The 17,862-nt window shown below is 40.0% G+C and overlaps 1 protein-coding gene across 8 annotated transcripts in view; it reads left to right on the top strand.

Annotated features, from left to right (window-relative positions):
* ANK3 (ankyrin 3) overlaps positions 1–17,862 on the top strand; it is a 208,866-nt gene that overhangs the window by 56,079 nt on the left and 134,925 nt on the right. For all 8 annotated transcript variants that reach the window (XM_076339316.1, XM_076339319.1, XM_076339318.1 and 5 more), the window contains exons 2-7: positions 3,613–3,714; positions 4,184–4,282; positions 4,668–4,766; positions 9,778–9,876; positions 13,705–13,890; positions 15,691–15,789. In XM_076339316.1, coding sequence (XP_076195431.1) covers positions 3,613–3,714; positions 4,184–4,282; positions 4,668–4,766; positions 9,778–9,876; positions 13,705–13,890; positions 15,691–15,789 — 684 coding nt within the window. The remainder of the gene's footprint in view (positions 1–3,612; positions 3,715–4,183; positions 4,283–4,667; positions 4,767–9,777; positions 9,877–13,704; positions 13,891–15,690; positions 15,790–17,862) is intronic.

The raw sequence follows: 17,862 nt of genomic DNA, 5'->3' as shown, positions 1-17,862 counted from the left end.
TATAACAGGTCCTTGATCAGTCTGTGACATGGTCTCCCAGGTATGATGGCAATCCAGATAAATAAGTATTAACATTATTGTTATGCTTGTTTGATTTTTTTTTTTTTTTTTTTTTAAAATCCTTCAGTGATTTGAGCCTAGGCTCTGATGCTGCTCCTGTCTGTGCAATACAGAGGCAATTATAGGCTCTATCAGGGACTCCAAGAGGCTTTGTTTTAAACAAAATAGTGCCAATTGGAAATGATATTTTTCTACTCTATTGTGCTATTTAAAAAAAATGAATTTAGGCTTAAAATAGAAATGTAAAGCTGGGAAAATTTTAGGTTCAGAAAGGTGAAAGTCTTGGTTTGATGTTTTTGATCAATTTTTACTGACCCCTACGCTTAGATTTTGCAAAAGTTGGATAGTGTTCATTGGTCCTTCTGGGTTTTGGAAGTGGAATGTCTAAAACCAAGGGTATTCAAGGCATTTTGCAAGGTAGAAAAAGATTGTAAGACTGTTCTCTATCTGAGCAGGTCTGAAGTAATGCCTTAGAGGGAAAGCGAAACTGGCAATGCTACGTTTAGAGAAGCTGGAATTGCTTTTGGTTTCCAAAGATGTTGTCTCTCCTTTCTCTCTAATGTTACTGCTTGTTTCTGCTTATGGCAGAGGCCGTAATGGATGGAGAGAATCCCAGAAGCCCCGTTGAACTTTTTGCGCAATTGTACAACCTCAGTCTGTTATCCCACTGTGCAAATCTCAAAATTTCTGTGCGTGGTCGCCCAAGAAGGGTGAGTTAAACAACCTGAGATGAGTTAACCCAGTCTGAGGGCTTGGGAGCTTTAGTCAAGGTTAGAAAAAGAAAGGTTTTCCCCTTTCTTAGTGCACAGGGATGTGTTACACCCTGGCTGCTAAGGCAGCTCATGCAGTTTCACACTCTAGCTCACATCCCATTCAAGTAACTGGAAACCAGTAAGGTGGAAACTGGAAGTGCTAACTCAGATCAGCTGAAGTGTGGGAGAGTTTGTGTTATCCCCGGTGTGCTGTTAAATGGCAGCTTCTCTGGGTGCTTCCTAGTTGTCATTGTAATGCCTATACGAGTCAGCGCTGCTGCCCAGCACCCCACCAGCCCTGCCGCTTGGGTGGCAACCTGGCTGCTGGTGTCAGTGATGTTTCTGGACAGTTTGAGCAAAAGGAGTGAGTTTGAGTGGTGACTGGCAAAGGAGGGCATGCTGTTTGCTTGAGGGATTTCAGGAACAGATTTGTGCATCACTTAGCAGCACCTGAGCTAGCTTGATTTGAAACATTTTTATACGTCCCCAGGCTGGAAGTGTGACCTAACCTTTGTCCTTCTTCCTGTTAGTGAGCAAGTGCTTCCAAGAGAAGTCGTTAAAAGACATAGGCATTGCTCTCCCTCTACAGTGAAACAGCAGTTAGCTATTAACGTGAATATCAGCTATTTATCACTCTTCTGCCTCCCCCACCTCCCTCCATTTTGTTTGAGCAAATAGAAAGGTTTAAATGTTTTTGAGTATGAGCAGTGTTTCTTGTCTGGCGTGCATTAATGTGGCTGGCGGGAACTGATTTTCCATAGCAAGCTTCTCTGGTGCATCCCTTCCCCACCCAGCAGCAGCTGTAAATAGCTGATGTTAATTATCGTCCACCTGCTGACTGTGCCGAACAGACATGCTATTACACTGTGACAAAAAGGGCTCCCGGTCTATTAAGTCCTCCCTCATACCTTTGGTAATGCTGATAAAATGCTGACCTGTTTTTTACCCCAGTGGCTGCTGTTGCTAAGCACTGAGAAAATGACCTGTCTCCTGTAATAATCTGCATTGCACAGTTCAGATGATCTTCAAAATGAAAGTGTTTTACTGCACCTCTCAAGGCAGCTATTCTTCCCCATAGTCTTTACAGTTTGGACCATGTAGTTTGTGGCAGCACCTTGTTTTTGACAGAGCCTAATTAGATATTGGTATTTGGGGGCTGTTTTGTTGGAAGCACATCGCAGAAGTTGATTTGTAATGATCAGCGTGATGTGCTTGGAAAATAATAGTTAAGAGCAGGGAAGGTTGTAAGCTGGTAACTTACCGTCACGAAGTGGAATGCCATGTGTGCTAAACTCAGGAGAAAATGGAAAGTCCATAAGTAATGGTTCTCTCCTTGGAAGAGCGAGCTTGTTGTATTGAAACTACTAGTAAAACAGTCTTGTAGCTTGTACTGGTACAAAGAAGAAAGCAGACTTCATACCCACTTACTATTTTGCTGTCATTATGCCCAAGATTGCTTCATCCTGCACATGAAGGTGACTTCAGATGGGCTTGAAGCAACGTTTGCACAGAACATCCAGTTTGCAGTGGCTGCATTGACAGGAGAGGAGAAAAGTCTATAGCAAATCCAGAAAATGGGGAACGAAAAAAAAAAAAAATTACTTGAGCACTGGATAAGTAACTGAGCTTTGGTGCCAACGCGTTTTATATTTCTCTCAGCAGTTACTGCCTTTAATTTTTTCTCTAAAGGTAATTCTTGCACTCTTTTAGAACCTTAAAGGATCATAAAGCACTTAAAGTTGTAGTGATGTAAGCCTGTGATGCAATGGTACTGAGGGGGGGGGGGGGGGGAAAGACAATTCCTGTTATACTAATGGAGAAGAGGGCACAAAAAAATTTGTTGACTGCCCAAGATGCCAGGGGAAGCCGTGGCACTGATAAAATCAAAGATTATACGATTTGTTGCTCTTGAAAGCTAACCCAGTTCATTCCACTTGCTCCAAGGCAGGATCAGCATTATCTAAACTGTCCTTGGTGGATATTTGCATAACACGTTGGTTGCTAAAACCCTCCGGGGATGGGAATTACTTTCAGTGATCTCTTTCATGACTTAACCATCCTTTCTGCCATCCTTACATTCAAGCTGAAGTCATCATAAAGCAAATTTGCACAGCTATCTTTAAAGCAAGATCTGAAAAAAAGTAAGTGCAGTTTAGATCATGGTACTGCACCTCAGGATTTCTGGCTAGTTCGCTGAATGTGGGCAGATAATGTAAATAAAATGTGCCATAAAATGAGGGAGGATGGAGAAAATAAAACAAAATGTAATCAGACATTAGAATTTAAAATGCCTTAATTTGTAGAACCATGTATTTTTCATTCAGGTAGGCCAGTCCTTCAACGTTGAGTATTTTGGAGTTTTTTAAATCTGTCATGTGAGATCTCGCAGTCTGGTGTGTTCAGTCTGGACATTAAAGGTGGTGTGGCACTTCTGGAAAGAGCAGAGTGGTTTCCATGGAGTCCTATCCTGAGCCTCACCATGTTTGTCTTCCATGCTGGGTACCAGATGTATCGCTGGCTACTAGCCTTGCATGGTAGACAGTGCTGCATAATTCACGTTTATATATGAAGTCAAATCTTGTGCTGCCTAGTCAGGAGAACAGCCTATTTACACCCGAAGGAGTTTGCATAAGCAAGGAGGGCAGGATTTGACCCATATTTGATGAGGCAGTTCGGGATCCTTTCATGTCTAGTTAAATGTATGTGTAACATGTTGTATCATTAGTAATTTCTTCGCCAAAGGAATATATTTTTATACTGTGCTGTAATTTCTAATGGGATTTTTCCTTTTTTCTTGTAGTCTGACACAAATGCAAGTTACCTGAGAGCTGCTCGAGCTGGCAACTTGGAAAAGGCTCTCGACTACTTAAAAAGTGGAGTGGACATCAACATTTCAAATCAGGTTGAAGAATATTTTGATCAAATTTGCTGGATAAATATCTTTCTCACTATTTCTTGAGTCTGTCTTTATATTTGCACTTCATGTCAGTGATAACTTACACGTGTTTTTTGATGAGCCATGTTTACATATTTTATCCAGTTAAAACTTTTATTTTTACCCCTTACCAAGGCACCATTTCACTTCCACTTGGAGAATGTTGTGCTATTTAATGTTGTCTTTCATTCCATTTGTATTACATCAGATCATGGGACAGCACACAGAACTTGAGACCCCAGAGCTAGTATATCCTGACTTAATTCATACTCTGTCTTTATAATCTAGTTCTTGTAAAGTTTACATACGAATAGTTTTTGGAAGCACTCTCACTGGAATATAATAATTTGTGTCCTGATATGTTGTTTGCTATGCTGGAAAATCTTTGCCAATCTTTTCCATTGCTTTTCTTTTTTTCCTTCTTTTTTTTAATCAGAATGGGTTGAATGCTCTCCATCTTGCTTCCAAAGAAGGGCACGTAGAAGTTGTCTCTGAACTCATACAGCGAGGTGCCAGTGTGGATGCAGCGACAAAGGTTGGTCAGGCCTATCTAATTGTTCTCTTGTTCACACCGATGGCATGGGCACAACATGTCAGCCAACTGATTACAGACATTACTGCAGCAGTAATTGCCCATTTTCCACTGGTGGAGTGGTCTCAATAATTGTTTAACAGAAATCTTTTAGATTACAGTAAATGTCACAGGTTACTAGGGATGAGATTTACTGAACAAATTGTAGATTCCTCTCTTGGTTTCTGTCCATGTCTTCTAGAATAACTTACCTATTAGAAATATTTGGTAAGAGTATTTTATTACAAGAAATACTATATTATAAAGTGGAACATGTTCTTGATAGTATTGTCATGCGTTCAAGCTCAAGTTTTGTACTCTTTTCAAATACCACTTTCTCTCATTTCAGAAAGGAAACACAGCGTTGCACATAGCATCCCTTGCTGGACAAGCAGAAGTAGTCAAAGTGTTGGTTACAAATCGGGCCAATGTCAATGCACAGTCTCAGGTAAAGCAATATTTCTCCGTTTGGTACTATCAAAAACTTTGCTGACATTAAAATCGTTCTCCCCTTATGAACTATAATATTAGTAAGTATATTTGGTAGATCTCATTGTATTAATGCTGGCTCTTGAAAATAGGGTTTGATAGAGTCACTAAGATGAGTGTAATCCTGCTAACACACAAAACCCCATTCTTTTTTGGCTGTTCCACACATGTAGGTAACTGACGACAGGTGCAAGGACAAAGTTTAAACACGCAGCTGCCATTTTATTACTGAAGCAGGCATTTTAGTGAGTGTAGTGCCGAGTTCATTCCCACCTCGTAACTCAACATACAATTAAAACTTTAAATGCTTCCAGCTCTCCCCCTTCAGCTCTACCTCTTGTCAGGTGGTCAGAGTGTACCAAGAGGCATCATAGACATATCAGGTCTTGTCTTCCCCCGTAGGTGTGACAGCGCAGTGAAATCCCAGGTTGTCTTCAGGTCTTTTCCCACATGGGATGTCAACCATCAGTTGGGATTAACTCTGAGTTGCCCACCTCATTCACCAACAGAGAAAGCATAGAAATAACATCTCTGTTTTAAGTTGTCCAGAAGCCACACAGACGCACGCCCCTGGAGATGAAGAAAGTGGAGGCACATCCAGGGGTGTTTGCAGGATACTGGAAGTGGTTGTGTAACAGGCAGCACATCAAAGCATTTACCCTTCAGCCTTAGATCTGCCCTCCAGTGTCCTATGAGCTGCTAATTGTTACCGAGTCAGAAGAGATACTGATAGAAGAGGAGAGTGGGAGAGAACTTGTTCAAATGAAAGGGATCCTGTTTCACATAATTCAATGTCTCAGGCTTAATCGAGCTCATCCCCTTTCCTTGTACAAGGAGGTACTGCAAGCATATGCAGAGCTTTTAAGTTTGGTCAAGTCCTTTGGATGAATATTTAGGTCAATTACAGAAAATTTGAAATAAGGGAAAACAGTGCTGGTGTTAAAAGCAAAGCAGCAAAATGAAACAGAAAAACTCTGGCTTAAAAAAATGCATAAACCATAGATTGTTGAAAGCCGGGTGGCTGTGCCATAGGAGGTGTCCCTGCATGCCTGCCCCATTCCTGTTCTCCCTGCTCAGGGGCTGGCTGGCAGGCAGTGTCAGAGAAAGGGGATCAGATTTGAGATGGTCTTCTCATCTGGCCCAGTATTGCCCTTCTGCTGTATTATAAAGATGTGGGCATGATAGAAAATGTTTGTTAAAAAGGGAAATTAAAAAATGTACATTTTAAAGAAATGTGGTGGGTTTTATGGTCTCTCAAATAATATGAACAAAATGTTTAATAGAATCTATTTCAAGAATGTTAGTTATTTGTGATCTATGTTTCATGATTCCTTCACCTGGACAAAGAAAATAGGCTACTCAGTTCTTCTTTCTTACTCTTTTATACTAGCTAGATACAGCAATATTTGGTTCCAGGCACCATATAATTTGAATTTAAAGAGAACAACAACAAAAAGTAGTTTTAAGTAAAATCTTCCATGACTGTTAAGAAGTAAAACAAAGCAGAAATATTTCCAGTGGTTTTCCTGTTAAAGAAATTAAGATGGCTTTGAAAGGATCTTTTCTGCTTGTGTTTGAGAACTTGTGTATTCAGCCCTGAAACTAAAAATAATCTGAGATTGTAAACATCTTATATAACTGCATTGTCCATACACCCTGAGGTTTTCCCACGTTACCCTTATTTTGCTAACACAGAAGAATTAAAGATTTATTCTGCTCTCCCCCCTCCCCCCCCCCCCAGATGCCTTTGATGTCTTTGCTTAAGAGATGTGTATATTGGCCATGCCACACCAATACCTGGCAGTGAGATACCCCAGTTGGGATTAGTCTTTTGGGGAGGTCCCTGCAGCTCCCTGTTATCAAACTGCCCCTGGACCAGCTTTGTCTGTGGTGCTGAGCATCACTTGAGCCTTCCTAAAGCTTAGAATAAAGTTCTGCTGGATTTGGCATACCTACAGAGAGACCACCCAAAGATTTTTTTTGTTTTGTTTTTCTTTTTGATGCTGACCCTGTTTTCTGTGAGTTTGGCTTTGTCTCCTCTTCCCTTGAAGGTAACAGCTCTACCCTGCTGACAGTGCCAGTGTTAGGGATGTAAGGCCTTCTTTAACCAAATCGTCCTGTCCTTAAAAAAAAAAAAAAAAAAAAAAAAAAAAAAGTGAATTTTTACTGAGTCTGAATTTTGTACCTCTTCTAAGGGCTATTTATTACTATTGAAGACAAAATGCTTTCCTTAGGCTTGTGGCTCTCTGGCAAGTTCAGCCCCTTTTTAAAGAGAGAAGAAAAAGCAAAGTATGGGGGGAAAGATGTTGAATACCCTACAATAATTTAAATAGGAGAAAAGGTTCTTCTCTGCCTCCAAATGCTAATAATACTTGGTTCTGAGAATTTTTGCCTATTAATTATTTTCTGAAACTAATAATTAGGAAGTGTTTCCTGCTTCCTTTCTAAATGCAAATGTTTGAAAGTAAAAAAAATTAATCTTTGTTTCCAGCTGAGTTAGTAAACAGATGTTGAGTATGCCATGAAATGATAGGGAAAAATGCCAGACTTGGCTGTTGACTATAATAATAACCTGTAATGTGACATATTAGGTACCTTAGCAAGCACTTTCTGGCTTCTTTGTTTTTCATGAAGCAGAATTCTAACTGTACAGTAACTAAACCGTTAGGCCTTGGTTCTGGAGTCCATTAACACATTGCTAACTTTAAGCTTTGGCTCCGGTAGGACTTCAGCACCTGCTTTATGCTTGTAGCAATGCTTTCCTGAATAGAGACCAAATTATCAAAATACTGGAACAGCAACAGACCTTGCAGACTGTGCAAGCCTTGTAAACATGTGGCTTCACAGCTGCTCAGTGTCTTGTTGATGGTAAAGTTCCTCTTGGATCAAACATCCAGTTCACGCCATTTCCTCTCCAACTGCCCTTTCTTCTGACCTCCTATTTGTCTCTGCTGCCAGTGAAGCCTGCATGCTCGGCCTCAGGTCACCTGCGCTCTCCTGCGTGCTGTGTGTTGGACGTGTGCCATGCAACTCTGCTCTGTTGCTGTGACAGATGTCTCTCAGCTGTTTTCACCATGGCTACTATAGCCGAAATTCACTGCTATAGGTCTTAGGCTACAGTTTCACTTCATCTCTCCAGAGCCCAGAATGATAATGTTTTTTCTTTGATGTAAATATATGGCCAAACTCTTCTCAGCTCGTCTCTGGCTCCATTGGTTTTCTGCAAAATCTAGGTCAGTGTCCTTTGTAATTGTTCTAGCCAAATTGCTGAGCTGCTCCCCCTGCGCCTGCCACCCTACCAAAATGTCTGCCCTGGCCACGCTGCAGATGTGAGAGTGCTGATACTCTCAGCCAAACCCAGTCATATGGAAGCACTTCCTTAACTTTTCTGTTATTTAAGCCAGATGAAATCTCTCTTCTGTTTTACCTGTTATTTTTAACTAGCCCTTACCTCTTATTTTATTTTGTATTTCCTTTCCTCCTTGTCCTCCCCATGCTCTGGAGTAATCACCAGAAGTGGTGTTTGGTAGAGCGAGAGGTCTGGGGGGGATCTTAGCAGGGAGCAGTTGAAGAGGGAAGCTGCTGCCCCCATTGCAGCTGATTCTGTGTGAAGTTTACTTAAGAGAAATCTGAGGTTCACAGAAATCCCAATGGCATGAGATCTGGAGGATAGTAAGAAGATGGACAGGGCCCTAACAGAGCCCACTGAAACCTCAGTGACCTCCTGGCCAAAATGTTTAATGGCATCATCACCCATGCTAGTACCATAAGGAAAGGGATCGGGCAAAATCTAGCAGTGATATGTCTGACAGAGTAAAAACATGTATCATGATAGATCAGAGGAGAAAGGGATTGTTGTTCTTATTGCTGATGCTGCTTTGGTTTCTTCAGCAGTATGAAACTGCTCAGTCAACAGTATATGGATGTTTTAAGTTGTTACTATAAAATGTTTACCACTAGTTCGTGATTCTGTTGGACTGCGGGATGTGCAGTGCTATATGAAAGCCAAGCAATTTCAGGTGCAAATCAGCAACTTCTATAAGTTCCTTTAGTGGTATCTTGAACCCAGGACAGCTTTCATGACTTCGTTTTACTGTTTTGGTCTTGTGAGTGACATCAAAGCTGTGAATTTCAGAAATGCATAGAACAGTAGGGAAAAATACATCATCTTAATGTTAGTACCCAAAAATTCAGTTCCTGAAATGCTGTGACCTGTGTATAGTTAAGGCAAAGTCAAAAGCATTGACTGTAAGAGGAACACACTAGCCAAAGAACGAGTTAAACTCTGCAGCCTGTAATACTTGTATTGCATTGATTGAAATCACTCACTTAAGCATAAGCTGAGAAATGCTCTAATGTGGTCGGAAACACTGATAAACCTCTGTCTCAAAGCACCAAGAACCAATGATCCTGAGATCTCATGGTGCCTGAAATATGAAGTAGCTCAGTGACCACAAGCAGGCTATGCTCAGAAGGCAGCTCTTTGAGGAGACAAAAGGCATAAGTAGCCGGCACAAGTGAAAGAGATGTCAAAGCTAGTGGAGAGAAGAGAAAAAATTGGAAAGTATTCTGAAGAGCCATTGCCCTTGCTTTTGCTACAGACTTGTATTGTATTTGCCTGTCCCATTTTGCATTTCCATTGTTGTGGCTGCTTTTATCAGGAATCATAACTCATCTTTACCAAATGATCTGTCCAGATTGGTTTTTAGTATGACTTCACAACAGATGTAAAAGGAAGTATTCTCACTTAGCTGTGGGAATTATATCTGGTCAGCTGAAAGATTCTACTGTGTGCTTTTAAATAATATTACCCTTCTCCTATCTTCATTTAAATCGGGGGAGATCACACCATTAACTGGCATGTGAGCGCGCAGTTTATTTGGTTTCCTCCTAATCTACCCGAGTTTGGCAGATCTGTGGTATGTATGAAATGTTTGTGGAGTGTTTATGCTCTTGTTTTCCTATTTCAGAATGGTTTCACTCCACTGTATATGGCAGCCCAAGAAAACCACCTGGAGGTTGTTAAGTTTCTTCTTGACAATGGTGCCAGTCAAAGCCTTGCCACAGAGGTAAAAGTTTGAATTTCACGCTTTATGAACAAAGTAAAATGTGCTTCAGCAGTGATTCTTGCCAGCTTATATCAAACTAGTCTTTTAAATACAAAATTAAAGACCAATAAAAAGTTCTCTCTGAGAATTTCTCAGTGTGCTAATGAATACTGAGTTATTGGCTTTTCAGCAATTTAAACCATCTCTTGACATTTCTAAAATAAAAAATGACTTTAACTAGAAACAGTTCTAAAAATAGATGTGTTCTTAGTCATAACTGGTAATCTTTCAGGTTAAGCGCTCAAACAGGGAAGCTGTGTGCATAATATTAAAGTTCTCTGTGCTTTCATTAAAAATACTGAGTAATGCGGAGGGCAACCATAAAGCAAGAACAACTGCTTACCTACGCTTTGGAGCCAGTCCTGGGATATCAGGGAAAACCCAGGGTTAGTTAGCGCTTGGAGTATTTTCTGAACTGCATTTGTTGCCACGTTGGTACCCTCTCTGTAGCACCCAGTTATCACATCTGGTCTTGCAGTGATAATTTCAAGCTGGCAGAAAGATGCAAGGTCCGTCCTTGAAGGTGTTCTGTGATCTTTCTAGAAGAACACGTTTTATTTCGTGCTTTAAAAAGTAATTCTAACTCAAATAAGGCAACCTGGAAGGAAAAAGAATAGCAGACATATTAATAGTCTTGAATGTACTGCATTGAGACAGGCTTTTAATCTGATGAATTTTCAGTTGTCTTAATTTCAAGATTTTGCTACCAAAAAAAAAAATTTCAGTATATGCTCTCTCTAATATTTATTAAATTCTGATTGCTCTCTCTGAACTGATTCCATGAAGGAAATAATGCTTATTTGAAAAAGTCCTACTTTTTGCAAAATATGAAATGCAAAATTAGTTTATTGCATCACTATAACTTATAGTATCACCATATAATGATGTACATATGGAATCTTTTTCTTCTCTTCTGAAGCCAGCATTGTAAAAAATGAATCACTAATGGATCAAAATTATGTTTTCAAAATAACTGAAAATTAGTTATAACTAGAGGTGTGCATCAGAAACTACTTTCTGGAAATGCTTAAAGATACGAAAGCCAAGAAATACCAAAATGAAATATTTTAAATCTGGAAAATTAATTGGAAAATTGTAGTTTTCAGAACACTAATTTCTATTTCTTTGGAAAAACTTGGAAACAAAGAAGTTACAGGACCCCCAGAGATGTATAATAGATTCAGACTTTTGAAAATATTCTTGCCACTGTATGATTTTCTGAACATAGACATTTTTTAAATTGTGCATGGGTACTTGGTTCTTTTTCTTTGGTATTGTTTTTCCCTCGAGCATTGTATGTCAGTTTAGGCTGTTTTTCTCCAACTCAGCTTGATGATAAGGTGCAATCTAGTTTTATCCATGGAGAATTCCTTTGAAGATACCAGCCTACAAAACAATGTTGCCTTTATTGCCTTACTTGTTTGTGATAGTTGCGTATGGGTGCTTTTTTATTTTCTCTTGGTCCAAGTTTTTATATAAATCTGATTTATCTTTATCTTTGTAAGTGCAAAAGTCTTTGCTATTAAATGATTGCCACTTAGCTAAATATTCATTAAAAATATAACTCTTTAACAAAGGTGTTTTAATCTAAATAAAAAAAATAGAACCAACTATTTACTTTAAATTGTTCTTAGTTTTTTGGGGGTTTGTTTTTTCTGGAGTGGGCTTTGCCTTATGTTTTAAAGTGCAGTTGCTAATTATAGTACTGACATCATGATACTTGCTTGCAATTGCTTTTTGTGGGTAGGCATCTTCAGAGAGCATGTGGTGGAAATGCGTTCTTGTCGGTGCTAATATTCTTGGTCGCAGTTTGCTTGTAGTACAGTGATCTCTGCACACACTGAAATGATGGGCAACTCTCATCAGAGTTAGGAAACTGGGGGTATAGGGGATGGCAGATGTTTTGGGGTTGAAATGAAGTGCTCCCTCCCATCTGTCCGCTCCCTTTTCCCTAAGGAAAGGAGAAAATGTGTTCCCAGGATTTTTTTTATATTATTGTTACCAGCATTTTTAGCAGAAGAGAAAGCCCAATGAGAAAAGACATTGTAAATAGCTAAACCACTTTTCTTTGTGAAGTGGCTGACTGTGCCACTGCCGTCGGCTGTATAAATAGACTGGGAAGCGAACGTCTCCGGGTCACTAAGGCGTGAGCTGCCGCGTTCAAGGTTTCTCCAGACAGGAGCCTCCGTTTCTGCAGGTACAGCATAGCTATATTGCCAGAGCCCTCTTGTGGGGATGCTCATGGAGTTGTTTGGCCTTCAGAGCTACACAGCATTTTTCACACCCTGTGCTGCTCTCTGCCTGCAGTCTGAGGCTGCGTGGTTGTTTCGCCCCAGGAACTGCTTGCGGCCTGAGACAACAGCCCAGAGCCTTGCCCTGCTGCTGGAGGATGGTGAGCCGGAGGCAAAGGAGAAGGCTGTGGTTAAATGAGTTAAAAAGAAGTCCATGGGGGGAAAAAAAAAGCCTGTTAGGACCCAAGGAATTTCAGTGATTTTTCCTTTTTTTCCCCTCTAAAATTTTGAAAAAATGCTCTTTTTCAGAACTCCTCCTGTTTCTTCTCCTAAATTGAGGTGCTCTTTGTTTGGTAAGCCAGAGAGAGAAATTCCTTATTGAAAACATTACTTTTAGTTCCAAAAGTTAAGCAGTTAATGCTTGAACTCCGCACTTTTGACATAGTGTGAGGATCTACATTCTTCTGTGTCATTGCTGCACTTTTATTTCACACTTGGACAGTGTCACCATGACAGAAGTGAAAGAAGGTGTTTACCTACTAAACTGTAATGAAGTTTGGTAACACAAGCTTTGGATATATTGATCGAGAATTAAATGCAATAAATAAATATCCCAAGTAGAGTAATTTGCCTTTGTGATTTATGGGTATTATCTTGGGCAAAGCTGAATGTGTTCCTGGATTGGAATGCCACTTAAATGTTTGCGAAGGAACAGAATCTAAATGACAACTCTTTCATTCTTTAGTTTTCTAGGAATCCATAAAAATAAAATTATAAAAACATCTAAGACTGTACTTTTCAGGTGTTTGAGGAATCAACTCTAAAATCTGTTAAACAAAAATCTTCTATTTTTCAGGTTTCTTATTCTGCACTACCTTGGTTGGCTATTTGCTAGTCTGAAAGGAAATAATTTCTGTTTGTAAGAGGATTGTCCATCACATCTATATAAATTTTCATAAATGGAAGTTGTAGTAAAATAATTGGTATATTGGGAGAATGTGGTATTCCTATTCAAATATTATTAGATTTTAAATCCACATATAAAATATATCAGAGGATAGAGCTGAAGTGTTGGGGTTTTTTTCTTAAAAACCGTAGATTATAACTTGTAGCTGTGGGGGGAATGGATGATCATTTGCTGTGGAGACATCATTAACCATTGCAATTTTATTATTTCAGCTTTTTATACCTTTTTATATAATTATACACTTTATTAGACACATACTTATTTATGTAACTGCTAATTTGTGAGTGATTTCACGCTTTTTTTCTCAAGTCTCAGTCATTTTTGTTTGCTTGTGTCTTATAATTTATGTTTAAGTCTGGAGTGCCAGGAAGGTGTTTTGAGCATTTGGGACCTAGTTCACCAACACTTTACTCCAATTTCAGCGTCATTGCAGGGTACTTTTAATTTGCATCATGTTACATTTTACATTTGAATTTGAGCCAGTACTAACTGGCTAACTAACTGTTACTAATGCTGAGATCTCTTCCCTTCCCCTTTCCATCCCATGGAAAGCTTGGAACATGTGTTGAGAGTCCCCATTGTATGTTGCAGGATGGCTTCACGCCTTTGGCAGTAGCTTTGCAGCAAGGACATGACCAGGTGGTTTCACTGCTGCTTGAAAATGATACGAAGGGAAAAGTCCGTCTTCCTGCCCTTCACATCGCTGCTCGCAAGGATGATACGAAGGCAGCGGCTCTGCTCCTGCAGAACGACCACAATGCTGATGTGGAGTCAAAGGTCAGTTGTAAAAAGAAAAAGGTTGGATGCTATTAAGTGCTGACCACATGTATTAAATCCAGTGAAGATCTCCCTTAGTGTGAAGTATTTTGCTGCGGAGTTACACATAACTTTCTCCTGTAGTGTGTGATTAAGAATAACATTTCATTTGCTTCCTTTGCCTCTTTCTTCCCCATTCCCTTTTTGTTTAAATCAGGGTTAATTTCTCTTGTAGAAACTTTGCAAATGGAAAATAATAAGCAAAATATTATTAGCATTATTCTCCTGGGAATGAAAGCCACTCCTGCAGTGGTGTGCTGTAGGTGTTTTACAATTAAGTCATTTGATTAGTTGTTTGTGCAATTGCTACTTTAAGAACTTTGGTAAACATGTAACAATTAACATTCAAAATACTCGATCATTCAGCTTCCATTCAGTTGAGCTTCCTTTGTGTGCCGATTGTGCTGTCATCGGAGCTGCCATGCCACGTAGCAATCATGAAGCTTTTTGCATCCATATCACCAGTGGTGAACTAACCGTTCATTTTTTCCCCCTCTTTGCTTCCAAATGTGTTAACCTAGATGATGGTGAATAGAACAACAGAGGTATATATAAATATATATATGCATCATCACTCCTCCATGACTTAGTGCTGCTGCATCATTTCTTCCTCCTTTTTGCATCGCCTTTTATAGGATAGATACCTGCTTTAGATGAAATGAAGTAGCATGTGCTAGAGAAGACTGTAGTTTAGATACCAGGGCTTTCTGCAGCTGAAAATAGGGTTTAAAAGTAAGAGTAAGCATTCTTGGGAACTAACTGCCATCATAAAAGAGCCATATTATATAAGATGAAGTTTTCAGGGATTCTCATGGAGCATATGTTTATCAGATGTGTTAAGAGCTGCAGACAACCCTGTCATGTTGTGCATCCAGGTCTGATTTTAGGCTTCTGCATGACACTTACCTTGATGGTGTCAGCAAATAGAATGATCTGAGAGTGGTTTTATATCTGCAAAACTCCCAAAGCAAGGCAGTGGCAGCTAGCATGGCTTGCTAACAACTTAGAAATGCATCTAGTTCCCATAAGGTTTCATACTTTGCAGGACTGATGGAATTGCTGCATGTTTTAGCATTATTTTAAAAGGAAGTAAAACTACTTAAATGTGAAAATGAGTTGCTGAAGTAATTGTATCAGTAAGGCATCTTCTAATTAGGGTGGTAACTCGTGGTGTCTGAACATAACCCAGTGTGATTGCCCACAGTGGGAGACTGATCTTTATGGTACTAACTCTTGGAAAAAAAAATCCATATTAACAATTTAAAATTGTCTTTGATGTTGTTTTCATTTGCATCTACTTTGAATTTATAAAAAACAGTTAGCAAGTATCACTAAATGACTTGTATCTGAACTTCTGCAAAGACTCTCTAAGAGATTTAACTTGCAAGACTGACATAATACCGACAGCAACTGGATATTTCTAGTTAGAAATGAATTTCTTATAGAAGATGGATCATTGCTTTAATAATCACATGTTTTGCTGTTGTTTTTCTGGAATAACTGAAAGTTTTATCCTAGTTCTGGTCTTCTAGAATAATTATGTTAATTTTTTCCCTCCTGCATAGCAATATGATTTTATTTAGACTCTCTGAGAGTCTATAAATAAACATCAGTGAGTGAAAACTAGTACAGAATTGGAATGGTGACTTGCAGCAGACTCCTATTACTAGCTTTTGTCAGTGATGTGATATAAGTATTAGAGTGGCAATGAGCTATAAAAAAATAAGTATCTATTGGTTTTGTTTTGTTTTGTTTTTCCAGAGTGGGTTCACTCCCCTCCACATAGCTGCTCACTATGGAAATATCAATGTAGCTACATTGCTGTTAAATCGGGGTGCTGCTGTGGACTTCACTGCAAGGGTAAGTGTGAAATCTTAGTTATGCTTAGTCTGCTTCATCATCACTTTGAAACACTTTTTCCACAAAGGTGTGGAAAGGTACATTGCTCTTGCCAGCTGAAGGGCCTGGCCTGACTGCTCTTGTTTCGCTACCATACGGTGTAAAGGGGCTTTCCCTGGGCTGCTGAACTGAACCTGAGCTTTAGTCCTCACCTTTGAAAACTTCTGTTTTAATCAAAAAGAGCTGCTGTTTTCAAAGTTCCAGCGTTGCAAAAGGTAGGCTGGGATTCAGTGAGATGAACGCTTCCACCTGTAGCTTTAACATATGGCAGGGGTGCTGTCCCTGTTGAATTGTCCTCAATATGCAGTTGTTTCCAGTGAACACAAAGTACGGGTCTATGAGTGAATAAAGCACTGAATGCCTTCACTGCATATGCGAGAGTCAGATGATATGTAAAGGAGATCTGAGAAACTGGAGAGGTAGAAAATGAAATGAGGTATAGAAACGGAGGGTTATCGATAATGGGAGCTGTGTGGCAGAAGCCACGGTAGAGTGGAGGAACTAACCCTCCTGATCCTGTAAGCTGTGCACCAAAGTCACGACACAGCCCAGGGAGTGACAGGGTAGTTCCTCAGATGTATGAAAAAGGATCGGGAGCCAGGAGGGAAATGGTATGGGCTTTCCTGGTGTCCCCTTGGTTCGCTCTGGGCCGGGTGGGTTGCAGCTGACTGGTGGCTTCAGTTGCGCCTTCTTGCTTGGGGAGTGGGTCCATCCTCCCACAGGCAGCTGGACTGCTCTGCGAGCCCGGTGCCAGCAGGGCCTCACCTCACACACCGGGCCAAAGTTTGTATATCTAAAAACTTGAATGCTTCTATAGTTAAGGAACATGTTTACATGCAACGGAGTGTTTATCATAAGCGATCATAAGTTTATCATAAGCATTGCAAATCCATGAAAACAATGAAATAATATAGTGTTTATTTAGCATAGAAACTACTATTTTACTTATAGGACTTCTCACAGTTAACTCCCCCCCCCAAAAAACCCCCAGCAAAACCCAAAAACTGAACAGTTCTTTTTTTAGAGATTGTCTGTGGTTAATAAGGGGAGTTGGTGGAGGGTGTGATAAAGCAGGAATAGAAATCTCAAATGAAGACCAACCCAGAATGTTTTCCTTAAACTGTAAGTAGGAGTGCAGGTGCAAAGTGTTGGTGTTGGCCACTATTCATTCAACATAGCATCATTCAGTGATTTATTAATGAAGATAAATCCCCAAAGCTAAAAGATACTGTTATAAGGCATGATCCAGTATTTACTAATGCTGGTGAGAAGAGTACTCGCAGGTATTGGGTCAAGCTGATAGTTGAGTGTCAAAGGTAAGGATCAACTCTCATATAACCCCCACAAATGATGTTTTCAAAATCACATTCATCACTGAATGTATTTCATGTTGTTGGTGAGAGAGGGGTCCCAGGCTAGATCCACATGAAGTTCACAAGCTAGGAGTAGATTTTGGGGTTAAGGGTTTCTGGGAAGCTTCTAACTATGCGTGCTTTGCTTTCGTTGATAATGTTGACCTCTTATTCCCAAGTCCTTAAACTGACCAAATTAGAGCATTAAGGCATTTCAAATGGTCATAAGCTTTGGCATTCAGTATTTGATAGGCTCTAATCACAGGAGCAAGGAAGACGCATGGGGCCTTGGGTCAATTCTTTGCCACTCAGAAACAAGATTAGGGATTAGCAATGCTACTATGTTAGCAGTTAGCAACATTTAGTGCCAGTACCACTAAATATCATCTGCCTGTTTTAATAAAATAATAAATCTTAGGCTTCAGCAGCTCTGTTCTGGATTAGGGGCACTGATGGAGAGCACATTCAAAGTAATAAGGCCATCCTCCCCTCCTCTTCAAGATCTGGAGGGTCCCGGTTCTCCCTCCATTAGTTGTCATCGTCAGAAAGGCAGACTGCTCAGATGACCATGGAAGTGCAGATGCAATGATACCAGCCCGAAAGAGCAGTGGGCTGATGCTGTGACTCAGAGCACTGAACGGCTTGTTTGTGCTTGTGATAGCTGGGTGGGGGCATCTGCAGA

The sequence above is a fragment of the Aptenodytes patagonicus genome, chromosome 5, assembly GCF_965638725.1.
Source record: "Aptenodytes patagonicus chromosome 5, bAptPat1.pri.cur, whole genome shotgun sequence".
NCBI classification, from domain to species: Eukaryota; Metazoa; Chordata; class Aves; order Sphenisciformes; family Spheniscidae; genus Aptenodytes; species Aptenodytes patagonicus.
This window is presented reverse-complemented; position numbering and strand designations above follow the sequence as displayed.